We start from the raw sequence: 23,346 nt of genomic DNA, 5'->3' as shown, positions 1-23,346 counted from the left end.
CTGCTTTACTCTCATTTCATTTTCCTGCCATAATTTATCCAGTGCTGCTTCTGTTTGAGTGTCTGCACCGGAATGTGTAAGCAGCTCTATAGGTTTGTGTAGCTACTCTTTGAGGACTTGCAGTGGGAATTGGCCAGTGAACTGCGATTCTGCTGGTGATCCAGATCCATTGAGCCTGATGCTGAGGAAGAAAGGCTCAGAGCTGCTGAAGGACCGTGAGGTTCTTCTGGACCTAGACTACACTGGAGAGACACATGGAGCAGACTGCTATGGAAGCCTGCAGAATGGAGGCTTCATCCCACCCAGATATGTGAGTGCCTCTCATTAATGTTTCATCTGTTTGCACCCTCTTTAGACTACCACTTACCCTACACTGTTGTGTTTGGCTTGTGTTTGAGTTACAACCTCTCCTGCTATGTCTTTCGGGCTTGGCGTATTTCAGCTAGGGTCTCGTGTTCTTCTCCTAAACCTAACACTGTTTTCCCTTGGGTTACATTAAGTCAATGAGCGCAATCAATGCACAGTAATTCAAGTCATTGCTGAAGTCTCTGCCTAATTACTACAGCAAGTGCAGTTTATTACATTTCATTTAAGCAGACACTGCACCACTCTTAGTCTCTCATCACCTGGGTCTGAAGCTTGTCACATGTTTGATACATAACAGCACTTCCTGACAAAGATGTTACATTTAGGAAAAGGAAGTCTGGGTCTGTTTTTAGCCAAAAAAAATAGTGTGTAGATTTTTTTAATTATTCTGTGTACTCTATAATCAGCTATTGCCCTTAATGCACAGTTTGTATATGCTTCATTAAAAAAAACAACTGTCATATGAATGGGATGCTCTGGAGCAGGCACCAAAGTGCCATAGCTTACAATTTCCAATGCCAAGTGTGGGCAACGTCTAAATGGCATTAGACTGTGCAGTAGCAGTTGTGTTCTCTGTAGCAATGGAGCTTTATCCAGTACCTTAGACATGAACTGGGATTGTGCTCCAGAACTAATAATCTTACATCATCCAACACCAGTACATGTGCACACTAAAGCAATATTGGCTGAATGCAATCAGGTCCTCACAGCAGTGTTCCAATTTCTAATGAGAAACATTTTGTTATTTCAGCAAAGAAGGGGCAAAGTCTAGTATAGGTTTGATAGGAAGTTTTAAAAGATAGAATCCTTACATTGCTGTATTTCCTCATCTTGTTTTCCTTGAATTCCTTAGGATTTTGACTTTTCAAGGTTAATGCAATATTTACTCACATTAAACAGTCATTTATCCAAGCTGCTCATTCACCTATTCTTCATGTGATGTGCAACTAGCTGAATGCTCCGGCTGATGATGACGACGATGACCCTATTTATATTCATTGTGAGAAGACAGCCACACCGCCACCTCAAGCACCAGGCAACTACTTCAGAGATGGCCGAACTAAAATAGGTGACCATTTATGTTTGGAAAGTTATTGCTTGATTAGTTATTGTTTAACTATATATATATATATAATTTTGTTGAGTGCCTCAAAACACATACCCTGGTACAAGAAAGAAAGAAAGAAATTTAACTCATCCAACCCGAAGACAAGTGTCCTTCAGTTTTCGCTGAATTAAAAATTTGATCCTGTCATGGAAAATCACTGACCTCACTTTTCTCTTTTAAATATGTTGGTATTGATCGTGTCATTTTAAAAATGAAAATTAGCTGGCTTTACAGTGACTTTGAGTAATTGCCTATTGGTTGTATTAGGGAGAAGTTAATAGCACTAACTAAACTGTCGTGTTTGATATAGATTTTGTACTGGTATGGGAGGTGAAGTCACGTAGGAAGAGGAGATCCCGAGGGAAAGGCAAAGGTGAGGCTGAGGTGGAGGACGAGGAGCAGGCCATTCAGGAAGAGAGCAGATCAGAGAAGAGAAAAGCTCAGCTGGCCCGATGGCGGGACAGATTCATCCAGAATCTTCAGGGGACAGGGCTACTGTTAGAAAAGGTGCTGCCTTCCGTGCTGTTGTACTTTTGTAAACTGTTGCCCCTTCTATACCATCCTGGGAGCTGAATGGAGAACTGTGTGCTCTTGTCTCTGTCACCAGGAGGAATCATCCAGTGCGAAAAAGACAATACACTATCTGAAGCTCAGTGCTCCATGGGATGTGCTGGTGTACTATGCTGAGGAACTCTGTCTTAGAGCACCACTTCAGGTCAGCCATTCTAGCCTATTCTATTTTATTCACTTTTATAGAGCTATTACCACCAGGCACAGAGTGCTGAAGCTTTCTCTGAAGCCAGGCAATCACAGAGGTAATGGAAGTTTTATTGCAAGCAAGTATAAGGTAGGAGTATAACACACTGGAATGATTTGTTTACCCACAGGCACAACCACATCCAGAGTTCAACACCTCAGCTCAGATACTACAGAAGCTCTGGGTGCCAAACATCATGGCAGACTCTGTGCCCAACCGGCCTGTGGACTACTACACATGTGCCTTTCGCAAGTCCAAGATGGAAAAGTAAGTGCACATAGATAGATAGATAGATAGATAGATAGATAGATAGTACTATCCATCTATCTATCTATCTATCTATCTATCTATCTCTCTGTGCTAGCAGCTAAGCAATGTTTATGACATGAAACTAAAGTAACACATGATGTAGGGGATGTTTAATTTTAATTTTGGTTTGTTTTCTAAAGTATAGACATAGTTATCTTTTGAAATTTCATATTATGTGTCAATTTATAACCATCCTTATAGCTATGAAACCCCCTAATTACACTGTTTCCTTTGTGGATTTAACTGTTTAACTATAACCCAGCTACAGCTTTGAAGCAGTTTTGAAGAGAGCAAAATATTACATACGTTTGTATATATGTGTGTGTGATATTTTCTCTACACTACAATACTTACTCTCTACGATATGCGAGATGTTAATATATATATAAATATATATATAAAATATATATAAATATATATAATATATATATATATGTGTGTGTGTGTGTGTGTGTGTGTGTGTGTGTGTATTTATGAATGGATGTATTATTTTACTCTCCTTGAAATGTGCTGAGGCTACTTATTTTTCTTCTCATTCTGAAAGGTTTCTGGGCTCTGAGGACCGTGAGAATTACTTTACCAACACACAGAGACACCGCATTGTAAGTGTGGTGTGAGTTTTGAATATCATATGGACAATTATTGGATGTAGGAATATGATAAGCTTGTGTTATTCGCTGTCACTACTGATTATTTGAGTAACTAAGCACTGAACTGTTTGTTTTTTGTAATTTATGTGGAAAATTATGGCACATTATTTGACTTTAAATTGATACATTGAGTGATATATAAACTCTAATGTAATTAAATGTGCTCTGAGCAGGTGTATGAGATTCTAGCGAGGACTGTATATGGCAAACGGAAGCGAGCAGAGGTGGGAGTGGCTCGATTGTTGAATGAAGGGGCTTTTAAAGGAGCCTTTCCCCTACATGAGGTAAAAGACCTCTCTTGGTTGAGTAGAGATCATACATAGAATTTCTTCTTCTTTTTATTATAACACACTTGGAAATAAAATGTCAGATTAAAAATGCATGTTTCATTACTATAGTAAAGCTTTTGTGCTTTCTTCAACAAAGTTATTATAAAGTTATAAAATGTATGTGATGCACAGATCTATTTAAAGTATTTATTGTGTACTTCTTTTAAGCTTTGATTAATTTGGAAATACTGGAATTCTTTAATATTATTTTTATTTTATCTTCATTCATTGTTTGTTTATGAGGATAGTACAACTCTAAATAATATTTGTATATATAGCATTTTGCATTCTTATTTATTCTCTACAAAAAAGTAGAATTATTTTGTCAATTGTTCTGTAGCCAAGTTGGTTGTATATTATTCAAAACTGTGATTTAAAACTTTTCAATCTTTTATTACTAGTGTGTGTATGTAATAAATAGCGTCAATAATCGTGTTGCTTAGGGGCCATTTGAGCTGCCAGACCATGAGATCGCTCCTGACCAGCTAAACAAGAGGCAGATTCTCTATTACTACTGGGCTCGCTGGTCAAAATGGTACAAATATCAGCCTCTTGATCACATCAGAGAATACTTTGGGGAGAAAATTGCCCTTTATTTTGCATGGCTTGGTGAGTAAACACTGGTATCATATGGTGTAATTTTTTGATACTGACATAGGTAACACTTAACTGTGGGTCTTTTTTCATTAGAATACATGACACCTTCATACTACCTTTATAACAACTTACATACATTTATATATTCCTGATATTAATATAGGCTTGTTCCAACAAGCATCAGCTGGCATAACACTTAATATTGTAAAACTGACTAAATCAGACATTACCAGTGAGCCATTTTTCATAATCCTTTATAAATATGAATGTAATTTTTTTTCATGGAGGTTCCTTTAAGTCACATTTAGTCTCACGGACTATGCTAAAAATTAGATGTTAAAGTTAATATGACTATACTACACCAGTTTATATAGGGGTTATGTAGCCTTATGAATGCTGTCCTGAACATATTTATTTATCATTATCAAATAATACTGCAATGAAAGTGTATAGATATTTTGATAATGAAGTCTTTTGTGAGTTGTTGTTTTTCTGTATAATCTGTTATAGGCTTTTACACAGCCTGGCTACTTCCAGCTGCAATAGTTGGAATGGTTGTGTTTGTGTCCGGCATCATGACCATGAGCTCCAACACCCCAGCGTTAGTATCTTACACACACACACACACACAAAACCTCTGATGCTCAATTCTCTGTAGCTGCAGTGAAACCAAATATATATATATAATTGGTTGATCATGTGTTTCCATGGCAACGTTTGGTTTTGTTTTATGATATTGCGCTACAGAGACAGTAAAACAAAACCGAGAGAGAAACACTGAGACGCTAAAACTGACTCTGTGGTCTTGTGTCAGTGTTGCAGATCCTCATGTGTTGCCCCTATTAGTGCTGTTAATCTGCAGATAATACGTATGTAATAATGAACTCCATTTTGCAGAGAGGATCTAGTCATTTTAACAAAGATGTACATTCATAAATACACTAAATACATAAATGAATTAATACAACTACATTAAACAAGAAAACCAGTGGAAACACAGATGTTCAGACGTGCATGCACAGTTGTATAATCTTCATAAACAAACAAAGAAAAGGGCAGTGGACCAGTGGATCTAAATTTTACAGGCTGATTGAATACCATCCTGTACCTTTGAAATGAGTAGGAGCATCTGTGATTTAAAGTGAGTCCGTGCATGACATTACTAATGTCCTTGTGGCTGGATGCAATCAGATCCTTAGAGAAATGTCCTAATATCTAGCATAAGGTCCTCTTAGAAAAAATAGAGGCTGTCACTACAGCAGAGATGGAACAAATTGTGCATTAATACCCACAATTTCAGAGTAAATATTAGAAGAGCATATTTTGCACCTTGCTTATTTTTATCTTCATGTTGTTTTCAGGAAAGAAATCTGTGAAAGTGGAGGCCACTATCTGATGTGCCCTCTCTGTGAAACCTGCAAACCATGGAATATATCAGACATTTGCCCCATGGCTCAGGTATAGTGAGTTGCACAGCATAAATTTACCTCTTGAGTCACTAGAAGTGCTATGGAATGAAAACATGTATTTTGACTAATTTCCAGAGATCTGCATGGCATGTGCTGGACAATGAATATCAAACTCTTAATAAAATGATTGAGATACCTGTGTGATCTTCTGTTAAATGTGACAGGTTTCTTCCTCGCTGCAGATTTGTACCTTTTTTCCTGAATAACTTGTGCTTAGTTATTTATTTATTATTTATTAGTTTTATAATTATTTATTAGTATTTTGACTGCAGGAAATATAAATGAAGGGAGGCTTCTGATTTTAGCAGTAAAAAAAAAAAACAGCCTTCTTTATATCTATTTCTCTAGGTGGGCTACCTGTTTGACCACCCTGGCACAGTGTTCTTTAGTGTGTTCATGTCTTTCTGGGCTGTAACATTCCTGGAGTACTGGAAACGCAAGAATGCCACACTGGCCCACCACTGGGACCTCATGGACTTTCACGAGGAGGAGGTGTGTAATAAGCATTAGCAGATAATGCCTAATATATATATATATATATACACACACACACACATTTTTACTAAACTCATTTTCAGGAGCGACCACGTCCAGAGTTTGCAGCTATGGCCCCTGCGATGGAGGAGAATCCTGTGACTGGAGTAAAGGAGCCATATTTCCCTGAGAGGGCCCGGATCTCGCGTATGCTGACCGGCTCTATGGTCATTGTCATAATGGTGAGAACAAGGATTGATAGGAAGCAGTGTTGCTTTTATTTGGAGCAGTCAGGTGTTTTCTTCAGTGGTTTTTCATCAGATTATGAAACAACTCTGATACTGAAAACTAGTGGCTTCAGTGGTATCAGAGATCCTGTGGGGTACCCGCTCCATGTATTATAAACTGGTTCATTCAGTGGCTCCTATGAGGTTGTGGTTTACAGGAAATATACAAAAATAATTACTTTTTTTGTAGCTAAATGATTTATTGTTCCTTTAAACTCACTGAACGTTTTGATCATATTTGCAGCCTGGCTTATTACTGGTTTATCTCTCCTCAGCTGTGTGTGGTGATGATTTTCCTTGTCACAGTCATCATTTACCGCAGCATAGTGAGTGTGATGATGTATGAGACAGGAAGCCCTGTACTGCGCACTCAGGTAAAGAAATTGGATGGAAATCAATTGATGAAGTTGCTTCTTTCACCGCTTCATCAAGACAAGCACCTGCAGTGGCTCTTAAACTGTATGTGTTTGTGGGTTTTTTTGTGTGTGCGTGTGTCTCTCTCTCCCTCTCTCTCTCTGTGTGCGTGTGTGTGTATGTGTGTGTGTTTGTTACCAAGGCTGGGAACATTGCCAACATCTCCAGCAGTATGGTGAACCTGGCTCTGATATTGCTGATGGGGCAGGTGTATACAGCCCTGGCCGAGCAGCTCACTAAATGGGGTGAGCATTCTTCTGCAGACCCTCAGGCTCATAAAACAGCACAATTGGCTCAATGCACAGTGACAGGCACATCCAGGTTCTTTAGCCCTAAACCAGTCCACTCAGGCTCTGGCAGCTTAGATCCAAATTGGAAATCAATAAACCATTAAGTGTAAGACTTATTCATGCTTTCAGCTCACACTGACACAGAGATTTAGTTTGTGTTATAGCTTTCTTTTACAGTATCAGATTTTATTTTGTGAATACATTGAGATTTATTTGAATAGTGTTGCTGCCCAAAAGATATGTGGATGCTCTGGAACTGCTGCACATGAGTCTGAAGTCACCATGTCTTTTTTTTCAAATGTGGACTAGATGGGTATAAACCTCCAAGCATTGGCCTATGGAACTGTGGCAATGCATTCTAAAGAGTGATGGGGTAATTTGCAGTGATGAAATCTCATTCTAAGTGATTTTTGTATTTTTTTTCTTTTTTACAGAAATGCACAGAACTCAGACACAGTATGAAGATGCCTTTACGTTTAAGGTGTTCATCTTCCAGTTTGTCAACTTCTACTCCTCCCCTTTCTATGTGGCTTTCTTTAAGGGAAGGTAACTGAAAATTACTTAAGTGAAATTAAGCAGATATTTGATAAGGTCTTTTAGATAATGTATTTTAACACTGGTCAGTAGGGTTGCACAAATAAAATCAGAACTCTACTTGATATGACACTGTGGTGTTTTGATCCAATACATTCTGGATACAATAAAATAAGGAGTGCCCGAATATGTGTTCATATTGCTGGAGTCGGGACAAATGTTTTTATCTGCAAAATGGTTCATAATGAATGAAAAAATGTATAGTAAGGTTTTATATATATATTTGTTGTAACAATGCTTCTTGGCAATAAATCTTTTACCATTTGGAAAGCATTTTAATCTCCCTTTAAATGGTGCCACATTTGTGGGATGAGCAGTAGAGCTGAGTATGTGGGTCGTGCCCATGAAAGATTTGCCAAATCCTCTCTGCCAATGCCAGACAGCTTATTCTGCCAATGACTCGTTTGGTCTTCAGTGGACTGGATGATTGAAGTTTGAAAAAAAACAAGACATATTGGCCATTTTATATATATAATGTGTGTGTGTGTGTGTGTGTGTGTGTGTGTGTGTGTATGTATGTATAATGTATATAATATAGTAATGGCAGTATTAAAATGGATGCTTGCACCCTCTATGCATAAAACAGTCCTAGGTCAAGATTCAGCTAGATTTTGATATTATGTGCATTGAACTTAACCCTACAGAGAATTATTTATGAATAACACTGATTGATTTGGCTGATAAAAGTTAAAACGTTAACCACCTGCTATACCCCAAAATTGATAACTCCTGGAAATTATTATTGATTTTCAAGAAGCCCAATCATTTCAGAATGGGTGGGTGCATATATGACCCTCACCCTCCCTGCATAGTTTTCTCTGATTGGCTGAGAGTGCTTTACTGGAAATGCGATTAACATTCAGAAGAGGCAGGAGAAGAAAACCAGTACATGGGAATTATCAATCATGAGTTGCTGGTGATTCATTTTCTCTGAATCCTGTTCTGCAAAACTATTAACAAATTGTTTCCCCTTTTGTCAGGTTTGTTGGCTACCCTGGCCATTATGGCACTTTGTTTGGAATGAGAAATGAAGATGTAAGTATTGTGTTCTCTATATTTATTTTCAGAGGTCAGAAGTTTGGGAACATCTTGCCACGTTCTTTAAAATTGAAATTTCTCATTAACTGTTTTTACACTGAGCTAGCATATATTCAGTTCAAATAAACTGTATTTAAAGAGCCCTTGTTGCTCCAGATTAGCATCAGTAAGAACAGGAGGAAGAAACCTTGAGAGGAACCACTCAGAAGAGTAAACAGTCCCCCTCTTATCAACAGAAATATTTTCTAATTATTTACAACAGAGATTAGTGGTTTATAAGCATTTTCTGCTTTTACATTAAATTATTATAAACTAAAGTTTACATAACCTCTCTCGTATTTGCTTCTTTTCAAGCCGAACTTTTGATAATTGATTTAGTGAGAAGGGTTTACTAGTTTGCTCTTGTTGTGGTTTGTTTCAGTGTGGTCCAGGGGGCTGTCTGATTGAGCTGGCTGAGCAGCTGTTCATCATCATGATGGGAAAGCAGCTCATCAACAATATTCAAGAGTTTGTCATACCGTACGTTGCTAATATATCTGACATTATTTTTCTGTAAATGGCCACAAGTATGCGGACAATTGCTTATCCAACATTTATTATGAAAGTGGAGGTATTACCAGAGGTTTAGGACAAGGCTAGTTTAAGACTAGGCAGCTCAGATGCTAATGTTGGATGTGCAGAACTAACATCAGTTCAACTGTAACAGTGTTCTACCTCTCCTGCTAATTCCTTCACTGTCATGTGAAGATGCTCCAGAGCATCCCTCTTTATTTCAAAGTTTTCTTTGGAGATTATACAGTTGTAACTCTTGCCCATTTTAAACTCGCTAAATTCTCTAATTAGAAGGGGATTCTGCAAACCTTTGGGGAAATTGTACACACTATGTTTTTAAGCCAAGTTTAGTGTAACTGCAGTGACTCTTTTGTTTTATCTTGCTGATCTACACTAATGTTTATAGTGTTAATTACTCTATAATAAGCCTGGAGTAGAGAATGCCCGCCAGACACTGAGCTGATTGCTGGAGTCAGTGAGTCAGCAGTGTGGAGGGTGAAGCAGAGTGTTGCATTATGTTTGTAGTGCTGCAGCATTGGCACTGCCATGGAGCAAGCTGGAGCAGTGCTTCTATAATGCTGAGGTGTACACTATGCAGTGTGACTTTATCACAGAGAATGTGTCAAGGTGTGTTTCTTTGGAAATAAATATATTTTTCAGTTTATTTTTATATTTGACTAATTTAAGAGAAAAAGAACAAGGCAAAAACATATTTAATGCATTTGACTAGGGATACCCAAATTTCCAAATTGTGCAGAAGCCAAAGACCACACCCTATTTAAAATAGCCATTTGGTTCAAGTGATTAATTTACATGACGTCCATGCTTTGTCTTCATTATAGATAGGTGTTTTGGGCTTTCCAAGAATCTGCAAATATATATTTTTGAACCCTTCAAACTTCAGTGTTTGATGTTGGTTTCATGTTCTGATTTTCATAATCCAAGTAATGTCAAACACCTTCGGTGGTATTGAGGTACTAGTTTTGGGGTAGCAGGCTCATTGTTCTGAGAATATCAGCATTTCCTTTTCTCAAAATACGTTTTGTAATTTGTCTTTCTCCCACCTTTTTCAAGTGAATGGACTTATAGCAAATCTCCTAAAATATGGACTTAGATGTTTTGACTGGAAATGAAATGAACTGCAGAATACTAAACACTGTGCATTTTTAAAAGAGTGAGCCAGGGAGATGGGGGTGGACAAACAGTGAGATTTCATGATGAGCTTATTTGTAATAGCATATAGGCCTGTGGGTGGGTGGGTGGTGTACGTCTCAACTTTGCTACAAATAATTAGAAGCTGCAGCATTAATCCCCCATTTTCTGAAGGAGCAAGTTCTCTGTTCAGATGAAAAGACCTCCTGTGCACAGGCAGAGCTTTCAGCAGTCTCTTCAATAATGCATCACTCGCTTCATGCTCAGACCAGTGTCCTCTGGAATTGTATTAGTGGGGTCTATTTTAGCACTACAAGAAATCTCAGTGTATCAGAGCTGTCATCATATTCTTTCATACTGTGTGTATGTGCAGTAAAGTGAAAGCATGGAGGCAGAAAAAGGCCCTGTCTTCAGTGAAGAAGGCTCGGGGTGATCAGGAGCCCCAGAGCTGGGAGCAGGACTATGAGCTGATCGAGTGTGAGGGGCTGTTTGAAGAGTATTTAGAGATTGGTAAGATTATTATGTTGATATCATATGCCCAATTATATTTCCATGACTTCTGTTATTTTATTTTACATTACAATGAAATACAGTGTATTGTGTATAGTTCTATAATGAAAGTTTACACATATTTACCTCTCCTTCTGGAGAAGAGGATGTAATGTATCTCTAGGGAACACAACTGGACTTTGAAACCACTTTTGTATCTTTACAGTTACATTTACACTGTTGTACCTTTTGAGGTCAATAATGTACCTCTACTTTATCCTTTTTTTCCTGAGAGTGTAGTGTGCTTTCCTCACAAGGCATGGGCCATGTTCAAAGTGGGATTAATATAGAATTTCTCATACATCCATGCCATTAGGTGTCATTATTTTGGCTGTTTTATAATTCAAAGAATTGTGTTTTAAACGTCTATCTTTGTGTCAAAAGAAAAAATAAAACAAAGAAAATATAAATGGCATCAAATGATGCTTTATTAAGACATGTTCATAATAACCTGTTTTGCCGGAGCTTTATTTAAATATATGGGATCAAATTTCAAGTTGTACTGAAATAACAGTACAAAATTGTTGACAGGGACTTAATATAACAGAGTAATAAGCCAATTTCTTTACTGATTCTTTTGTATGTTTCCAAACAACCATTATACTGACACCTAGTGATGTGGAGGTGCCAATAATTCTATACTAAACCCATTTTAACATTGCAGTCTTCAATAAAGTTAGTGTTACTGGTTTAGCTGAAACTGAATTAAACGGAGATTAAACTGCTGCTAAATTAATGACAGTGCAGATGTCCCAGGATTTTACAGGAAAAGCTGGAATTTTCCAAACAGAATTTGGCAATACAGAAACCCACAATCTGGCCTTATGCTTTGTGTGGTCTGGTGCTGATTTGTTGAGGATACATTGAGTTAATGTCCTTCTTCATTTGGTAAATGAAATCTAATCACTGCCCCTGTCCACAGTCCTGCAGTTTGGCTTCATCACCATTTTTGTGGCTGCATTCCCGCTGGCTCCTCTCTTCGCTCTGTTAAATAACTGGGCTGAGGTGAGACTGGATGCTCACAAATTTGTATGTGAATACCGCCGTCCCGTAGCTGAAAGAGCGCAGAACATCGGCGTGTGGTTCATCATTCTCGAGGCCCTTTCCCATGTCTCCGTCATTGTGAACGTGAGCTTTTTTGACTTCTTTATTCCTACTTTTATCCTGTATGTAGGATTTCAGCTGGTTTATACACAGGGGATTTAGTACCAACTGCTTATTTACCTTTATGTCATTTGAAAAACATTGACTATTTTTAATTCATGAGGTAGGTTTATGTAATGTTAGGTGTATTGCTGGTATGAGTGGATCAGACACAGCAGTGCTGCACCCCTTCACAAGCAGTTTTTTAAACCCCTCTGTTTCACTGCTGGCCTGAGAATATTCCACCAACCAAAAGTACACATTAAAACACGGACAAACAATATATGCAAAGCAACAGATGGACTACAGTCTGTAATTGTAGAACTACAAAGTGCTTAGAATTACAAATATTTTGATCCATTTAACTATATGGTAAAATGGAAACACTGTGAAGATTATTCTGTTATTTCTTTCCCAGGCTTTCCTTATCGCATTCACCTCTGATTTCTTGCCACGGCTGCTGTACCAGTATAAATTTGATAATGATCTACATGGCTATGTTAACTTCACCTTGGCCTATGCTCCACCCAGCTACAACTACTCCAGCCACGGCATGTGCAGGTACCTGCTATTGTGGTGTTTCTTAATAGAGAAGAGAATTAGGGGTGAATTTCATTTCTCTCTCCCTATCCTTGTCAAATCCAGTGTATAAATATTAATAATGATTAACTTTATATATGTAGCAGCTTTTATATATAATTAAATCATAAGTAAAATGTGCTTTACAGTACAAAGCAAAAACAAGAGAAAGAAAAAGTAGTCAGTACAAAATGTTCAAGAAAATATGTAAATAATCACAATAAAAATAAGGCGAGGATGTGTGTTTATAGAGCATCTTTCTTACACAATGTCAATTCAGCAATTCAGAGTGCTTTACTTAAACAATACAGGGAAAGTAAAGACATTAAAACAAATGAAAATTATAAATGAACTACTTTTTTTAAAAAAAAGATAATATACGAAATAGAAAACATTTAATAAAGATAGTGGACAGAACTTTGTTTCTCTGAGGGGATAACCTCAGAAAATAACAGTAACCAGAACCAAATACCAGTCTTCCATCACACCCAAAGGATCTCAGGCAAAAAGGCTGCAAATAAGAATCACTTCCAGCAAATAGACGACACTCTTAACACACTCTTTAACTTATCTAAAGGTTCTTTGACAGAATCCATAGAAGAACCACTTTTTGTTCCATAAAGAACCTTGTTTGTTAAAGAGATGTGTGAGTGTAAAGAACCTTTTTAAAGTTTAAAAAACTTCACCCCTTGTAGAACCTTTATTTTTCAGTGTATAGTGAATAATTTCATTAACAATAAAACGTAAATGTAACATACCAATAAAAATAAGTGAAAAGGAAAATATTAGAAGTAGTAAAATAGTAATATATACCAGTAAAAATGTATTTAACTAAAACAGCTAAAACAAAAGGAAGATACAATAAAATAAGTGAAATTATAACTTGATAAACACTAGATAAAGAAGTATTAATTTAAATATATATTTTTCAAATTAGTGACAGTGGGAGTCTGATCTATATTAATTTGTAATGTGTTCCAAATTTTAGGAACACAAAAACAGAACTTTGCCTTTCCACTATTTTAACTTTCATTCATGGAATATTAAGAAGGAAACATTAGACGATCTTAAAAAGTGATTTGGACCATAATCAGTGCCCCAGAAATGCATGAAGGTGCTACTGGCGTGTACTGAAGTTGTAGCTTGTGTCCTTAATTATCAAAAAACGAAAGCATGTATCGATTAGCATCTTGCAGCTGGAGATCAAGGTCTCAGTTGTGCTATATTCCGTACATGATAGAATTTAGTTTTAATAATATTTTGCAAAAAGCAATTACATGACAATCAGGCATTTAATTTATATTATAAAACTTATAAAAAGTGTTTTTAATTACAATTGTGAATGTCACCTGGAAGGTTTGTATAATTTATGGTTAATATCACAGTGAATGTAAAGGTTTCACCAGTAGAGGGCATTCCTGCCCCTCTTTTTCTAAAGAATACTGTATGTTTCCTGATTCAGGTACAAAGCATTTCGAGATGACAATGGGAACTACACCTTAGTGTACTGGGAACTTCTTGCAGTTAGGCTTGGCTTCATCATTGCATTTGAGGTAACAGTTTGTGTTCTCTCTGACTTAACCCCTCTGTAAGTGTGTACCATTTATTACAGTCTCCTTCAGGAATACTATTTCACTTTAATCTTAAAGGGGACATGTTATAAATAAATGTCATTTTTAGTTCATTAGCACATTCATTTTTGCATCTGGAGCCTACCAACCTCATCATCTGCATATCTCTAATTACAACACTGGACCTGTGTTTATGTGAGAGCACAAAGATAAGGTTAAGTGGAGCAAAACAAACAAGAAGAGCGCAGAGAAATAGTATTCATTGAATACTGATTTAAAAAAAATTAATCACAGAAGTGAACTCTTGTTTGATTTTTGTGATATTTTGACAAAGCATTCACATGTGTCTCATTAACACCCCAGGGAAGTATGTTAACTCAAGGAAAAGGGGTATAATACATCCCCTTTAAATCTAGAAAACAAAAGAAATTCATGGTCTCACATTTATAATAGAAGGCACTGCACAGATTTAGAAGATGAAGGCTGAAAAACGAGTAACTGTTTATTTGTCCTACATGAGAATCTGTAGTAATCTGTACTTTTTGAATAATATACCATTACCACAATTCAGAGAATGTCCCTTAGTTATCCTTACCACATCAGTAACATCTTTCCACCATTTTGTATTCTGATCCGGTCTAATTTACTGCCATTTTAATTCTTACAGCAGATATTTTTGAGTAGTTATTTTGTTGCTTTACTGAGGAAAGTATGTTTAGAAAAAACTGCTATATTCTGAAATGTGTGCAAATTACAGTTGTTCAGATGGCACTTTTATTTTTTTCTTAACTTGTCTGGCATTTGCCACTTTTTAGCTCTGATAACATGAATTGAACTAACCAGACATCATCTATTTGTTCATTACACATTAAATAGCTCATATTGATAGATTGTCTGCTAATTCTAAAATAAATCCTTTTGTAGCATGTGGTGTTCTTTGTGCTGCGTGTGATTGACTGGATGGTACCGGATGTGCCGGAGTCTCTGGAGCTGAAGGTCAAGCGGGAGCGGTATTTGGCAAAGCAGGCTCTGGCAGATAACCAAGAGGCTCTGCTGGTGAGTGGCAGGATGGCCCACAGCCCAGGTCAGTGCACACTGCGACGTCCACACCTTCCACTGCCCGCTCTGTGAGGCCTGCTCACAACCTCTCAGAGACATGACCACCTCCAACTGCCACTGCTGTTAAACTGTCTGAAAAGTACAATGTTTAGAGCTGCTCCAATCATCCTTAGTGTCACACTACATCAACTGTATCATCAAATCAAGGTTATTTTGTCCAAATTACTAAGAGCCAGTCTTCATAGTGACATAGTATTCACATACTGGATCTTTAGAGAGCAAATATTTAGACTTGGAAGAATAAAGGGCTCCTTGGCTGTTTAGGGTGTTTTTTTTTTTTTCATTTGGATAGATTTGAAGGTTTTTTTTTTCTCTAAGATGGACATTGAAGTAATTCTCAGTAGTAGGGTGACCAGATCTGAGATGCAGAATAAGAGGACAAAGAGGGGGGGGGGGGGGGGGTTCGAGCTGCTCGAGATGAGGGTAGGTACATGAGCTTTGCCTGACGTAAACAAGGAGTACTGACGTGCAGACTGACCAATTAAATGTTTACAGAGAAGGTTTCGACCAATAACGGTAGCTCTACAGTCAAACCGTCCAATCCAAAGATTTTAGGCTACTTCACCACGCCCCCTTCTCACTCAAGCGAACCAATCGGAGTAGGGGAGGGCGGTACTAGTTTGTGAAAGAAACGCTTCTCGAAATTCTATGTAAGTTCTAGAAAAACAAAATCCCGGACGTTTGTGAAATTCCGCCCCGACATTTTTTTTAAATCTAAAAAAGAGGACATGTCCGGGTAAAAGAGGACGTCTGGTCACCCTACTAAGTAGTAACCCTAGATATTAAACTACTTCCAGGCCATGAATTGCAGAAATGACTTGCAGTTATTCTAGGATTCAGGCTTCAATTTGGTCTCTAATTTTTTTGCAGCTAAATGTCTAAAATATTTCTGTTATGGTGCTATTCTCAATGGATATTATATCAAGCTAACAAAAACGACAAATATAGGACATACTTAAAGCATTATTTGAAGCTGCAAATGTGTTATTGTTCAGAATTGCAGATCAGAGTAAGCAAAATAAACCAGAATGTATGTTCATTGTGTTATGGCCCCCATAAGTTTAAGGACAGCACTTGTTAGAGTAGTAGAAGATCCAATAATAAGTGAGAAGTATATAGAAAATGGGGAATTAAGTCACAATTATTAATTATCCCAAAACATTTAGTCATAAGCAGATAAGAAAAAATACTAAGAATAAACGCAGGGTATTGTTTGTAAAGTATTAATATTTCAGTGTTCCCAAAACACCTGAAATAGTCAGAAACTTATAGCTTATATTTCAATCAGCTCTCTGTAGGTTAAGTATTGACATGCAGGGTGAATCAAAAGTCGCAGAACACCTTTTTTTAGGCCCACTCTCCCTTCACTTGTTGGGGTATTCAGATATGTCATTTTCCCTTTCGTTTCTGAAATTAAAGGATGTCCTATGACTTTTGATTTTTAACCCTGTTTATTCAAGTATTTGAAACATTATGATAATTGGTAATAATGTGATTCCAAATAAAACTTTTTTTTATATTTATATATGCTTTTGTTTCATACAATGAGTTACTAAGAACTATAGTGGCAGTTTTAAAGATATGATGATGCTTTACATGGGGTAGAATTGGAAATTACTAATAGTGTGAGCATTTTTCACTTCAGTGACTATATTCTGCTCTGCAAGGTTCTTAGGTGTGTACACTTGCTTGCTACAGACATTTAGCTTTATAAACAATCAATTCATTTCCCAAGGGACTGATTAAAGCAGCTCTCAGAACAGATAACCAATAGAGGATGTGATTCTGAGAGCTGTTGGGATTTTAGCTAAATAGTTTATTTAGCTTTGTGGGTTCTCTCTGTTGTAGTGTGTAGCTCCCATTAACTGGTGCATCTGAGTGTTGAAAGCAGTGGAAACCAAACCACATCTTAGAGACGTAGACAAATATCTTAGCACAGCAGTAAACTTCTACCATACCATACGCTGATGCCTGGAGCATGTTTGCTTTTGTTTACTGATGTATTGGTTAGTTGACTGCCTTTCAAATGATTATAGACCACTGGCACATAGCCTTTAAACACTATGACAGAATGATTGTGGACATTGCTCTTCTGACTTTTCTGTTGAAATTAAGGACATTGATTGATACCCCTTTCTGAAAAAGCTTTTTGACTAAATTCACAAACCACAACTGAATATAAACCTTTGGACATACTGTGTATAAGGAAAAAGTGTTAAATGTATTATTCACAGTCATCAAGCATACCCAGATGTAACAGATAGAGATTAGATTAGAACACACTGCAGTATTCTTTTAAACTTGATGGCTCAACATTTACTTAAAAGAGTAAATCAACCCATTTCCATGTAGATAATCCTCATTAAGCCCATACTCTGTCTGTTCCCCATTCTTCCCAAATCCATGCTGAATCAACAATAGACATTGCCTGTTGCCCTGATATTATACAGCAGTTTCACAGTGGCTGAGATGTAATTACAGCTAACAATGAAAATGGAGCAAAGGCTTTTTTAGTTTTAGTTACTTATCTGGGCCTCGTCACTTTTTGATATGAATAACAAAATTAACCCACATTTCATTACATGTATATCTTTGGACAGCCCCTCTGGCACTTGCTGAGGGGAAATATATATATATTTAGCAGTGCTTTTAGAGTTTTCTGGGCCATTTACTGTGACACTTTAACCTAGTTACTCTGTTCCATTAGAAAAGTAGCTTCTCCAAACACATCAGAGTGCATTTTCTCCTTCATTTCCTTGGCCTTTATAGCACAGCAGTGTTTATTGTTGTGGTGTTGGTGATGTGGTAGTGTGGTGTGTACGTCCCAGTGTCCTGACCATGCATCTTACATGTTTGTTGATGTTCATTTCTCTTTGTCATAAAGCTGAGTACCTGGAAATGGTGAGTACAGCTAATTGTCTTTTACAGTAACAATACAAAGACCACTTCCACTTTAGTAATAAGGAGGTACCATGACTACTTCAGTCAAAATTTTAAGCCAAGTAAACATAAGAAGGCCCGTAACATTAAAAATATCATTAAACATGCACTCATTTTCTGTAAATGATTTATCCATTTCAGGGTTGCGGTGGGTTCAGAGCTGTCCCAGAATCACTGGGTGATAGTCTATGACACAATCTCTCACACAATCAAACCTATGAGCATTTTTGAATAATCAAACAACCCCCTAACATGTACTTTTGGACTGTGGAGGAAATCAGAGAGGAAACCCATATAGACAAAGGGGAGGACACACCAAACACCTCACAATCAATCATCAATCAATTATTATCTGTAACCGCTTATCCAATTCAGGGTCGCAGTGGAGTCATTGGGCGCAAGGCAGGAATACACCCTGGAGGGGGCGTCAGTCCTTCACAGGGCAACACACACACTCACACATTCACTCACACCTACGGACACTTTTGAGTCACCAATCTACCTACCAACGTGTGTTTTTGGACTGTGGGAGGAAACCAGAGCCACCAGAGGAAACCCACACGAACACAGAGAGAAAACACCAACTCCTCACAGACAATCATCTGGAGGAAACCCACGCAGACACAGGGAGAACACACCATACTCCTCACTGACAGTCACCCGGAGGAAACCCATGCAGACACAGAGAATACACACCACACTCCTCACAGACAGTCACCCGGAGGAAACCCACACAGACACAGGAAGAACACACCAACTCCTCACAGACTGTCACCAAAAGCAGGGTTTAAACCCACAAGCTCATGACCCTGGAGCTCTGACAGTGACACTACTTTTTGCAACACTGCCACCACAAAAATGTTTATTTAATTGATGTTTGATATAGTATAATATAATTAAATATAGATAAAAACAAGTACTTATAATCCAAATACAGAAATGAAGCTGCCTGAACCATCATGAAAATCAACCGCATTTACCCACATTTTCAGACGATATGAAATTTTAACCCACCCATTCTCACTGATTTTATTAAGAGTGTTTTGTCATGACTATCAGGGAACTTTGAAAGGAGTTCAATTACATTTGTCTTCAAAACCACTTTTTTTTAAATTCGGAGAGATGAATAGAGCTTGGAAAAAGGTCAAATTAAAATGAATGATGTGTTATGTACATACATTTACATAACCATCTTAAGTTGACTTTGGGGTAAATAATAAAAGATAGAAAGGCCTGGTGTCACACGTTTGACACAGGAAAAGGACCATCTGAACAATATTAACTTTAGCACTTTTCTTCACCCTAAAAGATGTTCCTTCTGTTCCTGTTTTTCTTTTTCTCTCCTTTTTTTTTCCTCATCCATCTTCCATCTGCTCTGGACCATGAAGCAAGCAACACGTTTGGCAAACTGATTCCGGCCTGCAGAGTCAGAAGGTCTCCAGGAGGGGGCTCTCTCCTAAAAGGAGACCTCGATACCACACTCAGCACAGACTCAGAGGGCACACCTTAATGTTTGAAGATCTCTAAATGAGGTGGAATATTTTTAAAAAAATGCACCACGTGAACTGTGTGTGTGTGTGTGTGTGTGTGTGTCTGTGGTTTTCACAGAGTGGATGAATGTCTGTTCAGAGAGAGCATGCATATTTCTGCGTGTCCATGTTTGTAACTGGTGCGCTTGTAATGCCAAAATCCAGCCAAGACTGCAACGCTTCCTAAACAAGGCTGTTTATTTGCAGCTACAAGTTATAAGTATAAACCTACTACAGACTACCTTCCACTGCTCCATTTCACTAAGAATTATAAATAATACAGAAGATGAATAGGTGTGTAATGCAGTGCAGAAGTCACAGACCACCCTTTATTTATTTTATTTCCAGTCCGAACGGTCATTAAGTATATTTTTCATTTCAGTATTTAATATGATTACCCTTGAGCTCAGTGTTTCAAACATATTTCTGTATGATTTTAATTTAAATTTGATAGCATGCTTGTTACAAAGCAGCTTTACATAATTCTGGGTCCTTACCCCAAGTGAGCAAACCGAGGCAACAGTGGCAGGAAAAGGGAACCCATTCTCTGGTTGACCCCAGAGCAAAAATAATCAAACGGTGTATAAACCAATCGAAGTTTATAAACAGAGAACATGTATGAATAAGAATTATATTATAGTTGTAATGATTTTACAGTGTTCTATTGTGCTATGGTCTGAGTGTGTTAAGAGCTGTCTGATGGTCAAAGCTGACCTGAGGACAAACAGCTGCTCAGACAATCTTTCCTCAGCATCCAATGAGACAGAATGGGCAATTGTTCTCCTTAAGAGAGAAATAAAGGTCTGATATTTGGGGTGACTGAACACTATACGAATAATTAAAGTGAGGGGTATAGCTCTGACTGATCTCATAAGAACAGCATTAACTAAAAAGTATGAGCTAGAGATGTAGCACAGACCTGAGGGCCCCTAGAGAAATCAGCGCCCCACTGTCAGCCAACCTGGGTAACTGTGAGAAATGGTGAAGGCAGACTTAACATCTAATGTCCATTAACCCCTAAAGGTGCACCTTTTCTCTAACAGAAATCTAACTGCCAAAGGCTTGACTAAATAAATCTAAGTTTAAGTTAAAAATTGAGGCTGGGTCTAAGTCCTGAACATGGACTGGAAGGTGAAGCTTTTGGGCCCAGTATGAAAAATCTCATCCCCTGCAATAGATTTAATCAGACAGACCGCCAGCACATTGTGATCTAAGTAAGCATGATTGTTCATAACAAAGTCAGTTCACTTGAGTACAGAGGGGCTAGGCCATTTATGGCTTTATATGTCTACATCAGAACTTTGTAATCTAATCTGCAGGGATTCAAAGTTCATTCTAAGAGGTTAGTTGAATTTTTGGCTTCAGAATAATATTCTTAGTTTTGGAAACCCCTGTTTTCCTTTTGACATATTTACTTGTGAACGCCCCCTTCGTTGTGTAATTGGGTTATTTGATAACAGCCTGTTGTTTATTTACAGTGATATTCTTTTAAATATGCCTTGAAAATAATCAAACAATCAAAATATGTCAAGATTTGAACAAATAAAGGGTAATCTACACACTACTGAATATAATAAAAGAGTGTGAATATAAGAGACGATTTAGCTTTTCTATAGTTTATATTTGTACTAATGGGTAAATGTTGTAAAAAAGTGATGAATGCATTTGAACTCATTGTTTATCATGTGCTGGTTGGTATATGAACTGCCTCTCTGTAGTATAAACCTGCTCATGTCCATCCAGATTGTGTAACTATTGAAATTATGTTTTGAAATAAAGCTAGTTCAATGAATGTCAACTGTGTGGCTTTGTCAGGTCTGATGCCTAGGTGAAAGGATTCAGATGAGGTCCACAGGTGCTCCCCCTCTAATTCTTTTTTTTTTTTTAAACCATGTTTAATTGTGAAAGGACGATCAGGAGGCATTACATGAAAAAATATGTCTGAGCAAGTTTGAAAGGTGAATGAGATGAACCTGACGCTAAGTCATTTAAGCAGCGTGTTTCCGAGCTGGAATCATATGCCAGTTGGCAGCAAAACTGGAACCTTAATCTCCTGTTAACACATCCCTAAGAGGAGCATGTTTCTCCTGCCCACTTTTCCCAGCCCTGTTCTCTGGCTCTCAGCTTCCATTTAATTAAATCAAACAATGAAGGCTAGCTTTGTTAGACAAACAGGGCTATCACACCTGTGCAGAGAGTTCGTCTTAGCCCTTTTACCTTGAGAAAAACCTACTGCTGAATTACATAAAAGTGGAGAAGTGGAATGAAACTTGTCTGATTTATTAGAAGTCAGCAGCAGACAGGTGTTCTGTTAATGATTTCTCAAACCCCCCACCTCTGCCTTAGAAAAAGTGCAAAAGCAAAAAGAATCTCCGTAGCCTGGGGCTCTTTGACTCACTCTCTCTCACACACACACACACACACACACACACACAAAATCTCTCTCTCGGTTCCTGCAGAGGCTTCATTTTTGATTGTTGTGATTGCTGTACGTTCCTTAAGCTGCTCAGCCTCAAGGAAGAGTGCGTTAGTACATGTTGAGGCACTAAAGTATGCAAACGTGGACAGCGGCCACCATGCTGTACTAATAACTGTGTCCATGTGCTTCCTCCCACATGCGGAAAAAGGCCAAAAGACACAGAATGCTTTTAATGCCCTGTAAGGATCATACTGTCATCTTGGTAATCTTCATAAAGTAATGTTGTTGGGTTTTTTTCCCTCTCTCTCTCTCTAAGTGGTATAAGCAGTTATTTAAGGACTCCAATAAATCAAGGGGCATGAATTATGAATTTAAGGCCTTGTCCTCATACAAATATTTATAAATAGTCTTTCTTTAGTCTTCAGAAATATGGCCCACAACATCAGCACTGCTAAAAAATTCTCTCTTCACATGTGAACACAAAAACAAATCAGTTGGGATGATACCTCAAAAAATGTGGTGTTTCAGAGCTCAAGACCAACGTTAAGTGTGTGCTGCACGAAATATAGAGCACAAAGCTGAAGCGTCATTTTTTAAGTGATCAAAAAATAAATAATAAAAGCACATAAACAGTAAAAACAACCTAGCACTTGCAGCATTGGTTGCTACGCCCTCTGAAATGCAATCAAACCTAATTAGATTATTTACTTTTCTACCCACTGACCTCTCCACTAAGTTAGGATGCCAATCATGCCCCCTACATTTTCAGAAGTGTCTGTGGGGATAAAGATTTGTTAGACAATGTGATATTTTTATCAGGCATATGTCTTGGCCACAAAGTTAGGTTTGTTTTAAAGGGGTCATGTCGTAAATTTTTCTTGTAGTTTATCGTTGTCCCTGAGGTTCTCTTATGACATGTTTACGCTTAACTATGAAAAACAGTCATGATTCATTTTTACACTTACAGTTTCTAGGCTTTGATGGATGAAACGTTGTTTTTGTGACTGCATTTAAGACTGAAGTACTGATCTCTCTCCTGATTGGCTTTCATTGTTTGTCACTCATTCGCTCCAAGTTAATCACTCTGCACTGGCATTTTCAGATTAGTTTG

At 37.6% G+C, this 23,346-nt stretch overlaps 1 protein-coding gene across 1 annotated transcript; it reads left to right on the top strand.

The window, feature by feature from the left end:
* The first annotated feature begins 56 nt into the window (after window positions 1-56).
* ano11 (anoctamin 11) lies at window positions 57-21,560 on the top strand. Its single transcript, XM_066671771.1, has 23 exons — window positions 57-310; window positions 1,318-1,435; window positions 1,785-1,981; window positions 2,082-2,189; window positions 2,362-2,498; window positions 3,085-3,142; window positions 3,364-3,474; window positions 3,963-4,128; window positions 4,627-4,717; window positions 5,478-5,574; window positions 5,934-6,077; window positions 6,164-6,301; window positions 6,622-6,720; window positions 6,903-7,005; window positions 7,485-7,596; window positions 8,625-8,679; window positions 9,104-9,201; window positions 10,760-10,896; window positions 11,858-12,063; window positions 12,497-12,639; window positions 14,120-14,210; window positions 15,153-15,312; window positions 19,676-21,560. The coding sequence occupies exons 1-23, from the start codon at window positions 179-181 to the stop codon at window positions 19,795-19,797; spliced, it is 2,823 nt and encodes a 940-aa protein (XP_066527868.1). The 5' UTR covers window positions 57-178; the 3' UTR covers window positions 19,798-21,560.
* The last annotated feature ends 1,786 nt before the right edge of the window (window positions 21,561-23,346 follow it).

This window comes from Hoplias malabaricus, chromosome 5 (genome assembly GCF_029633855.1).
Source record: "Hoplias malabaricus isolate fHopMal1 chromosome 5, fHopMal1.hap1, whole genome shotgun sequence".
Classification (NCBI taxonomy): domain Eukaryota; kingdom Metazoa; phylum Chordata; class Actinopteri; order Characiformes; family Erythrinidae; genus Hoplias; species Hoplias malabaricus.
This window is presented reverse-complemented; position numbering and strand designations above follow the sequence as displayed.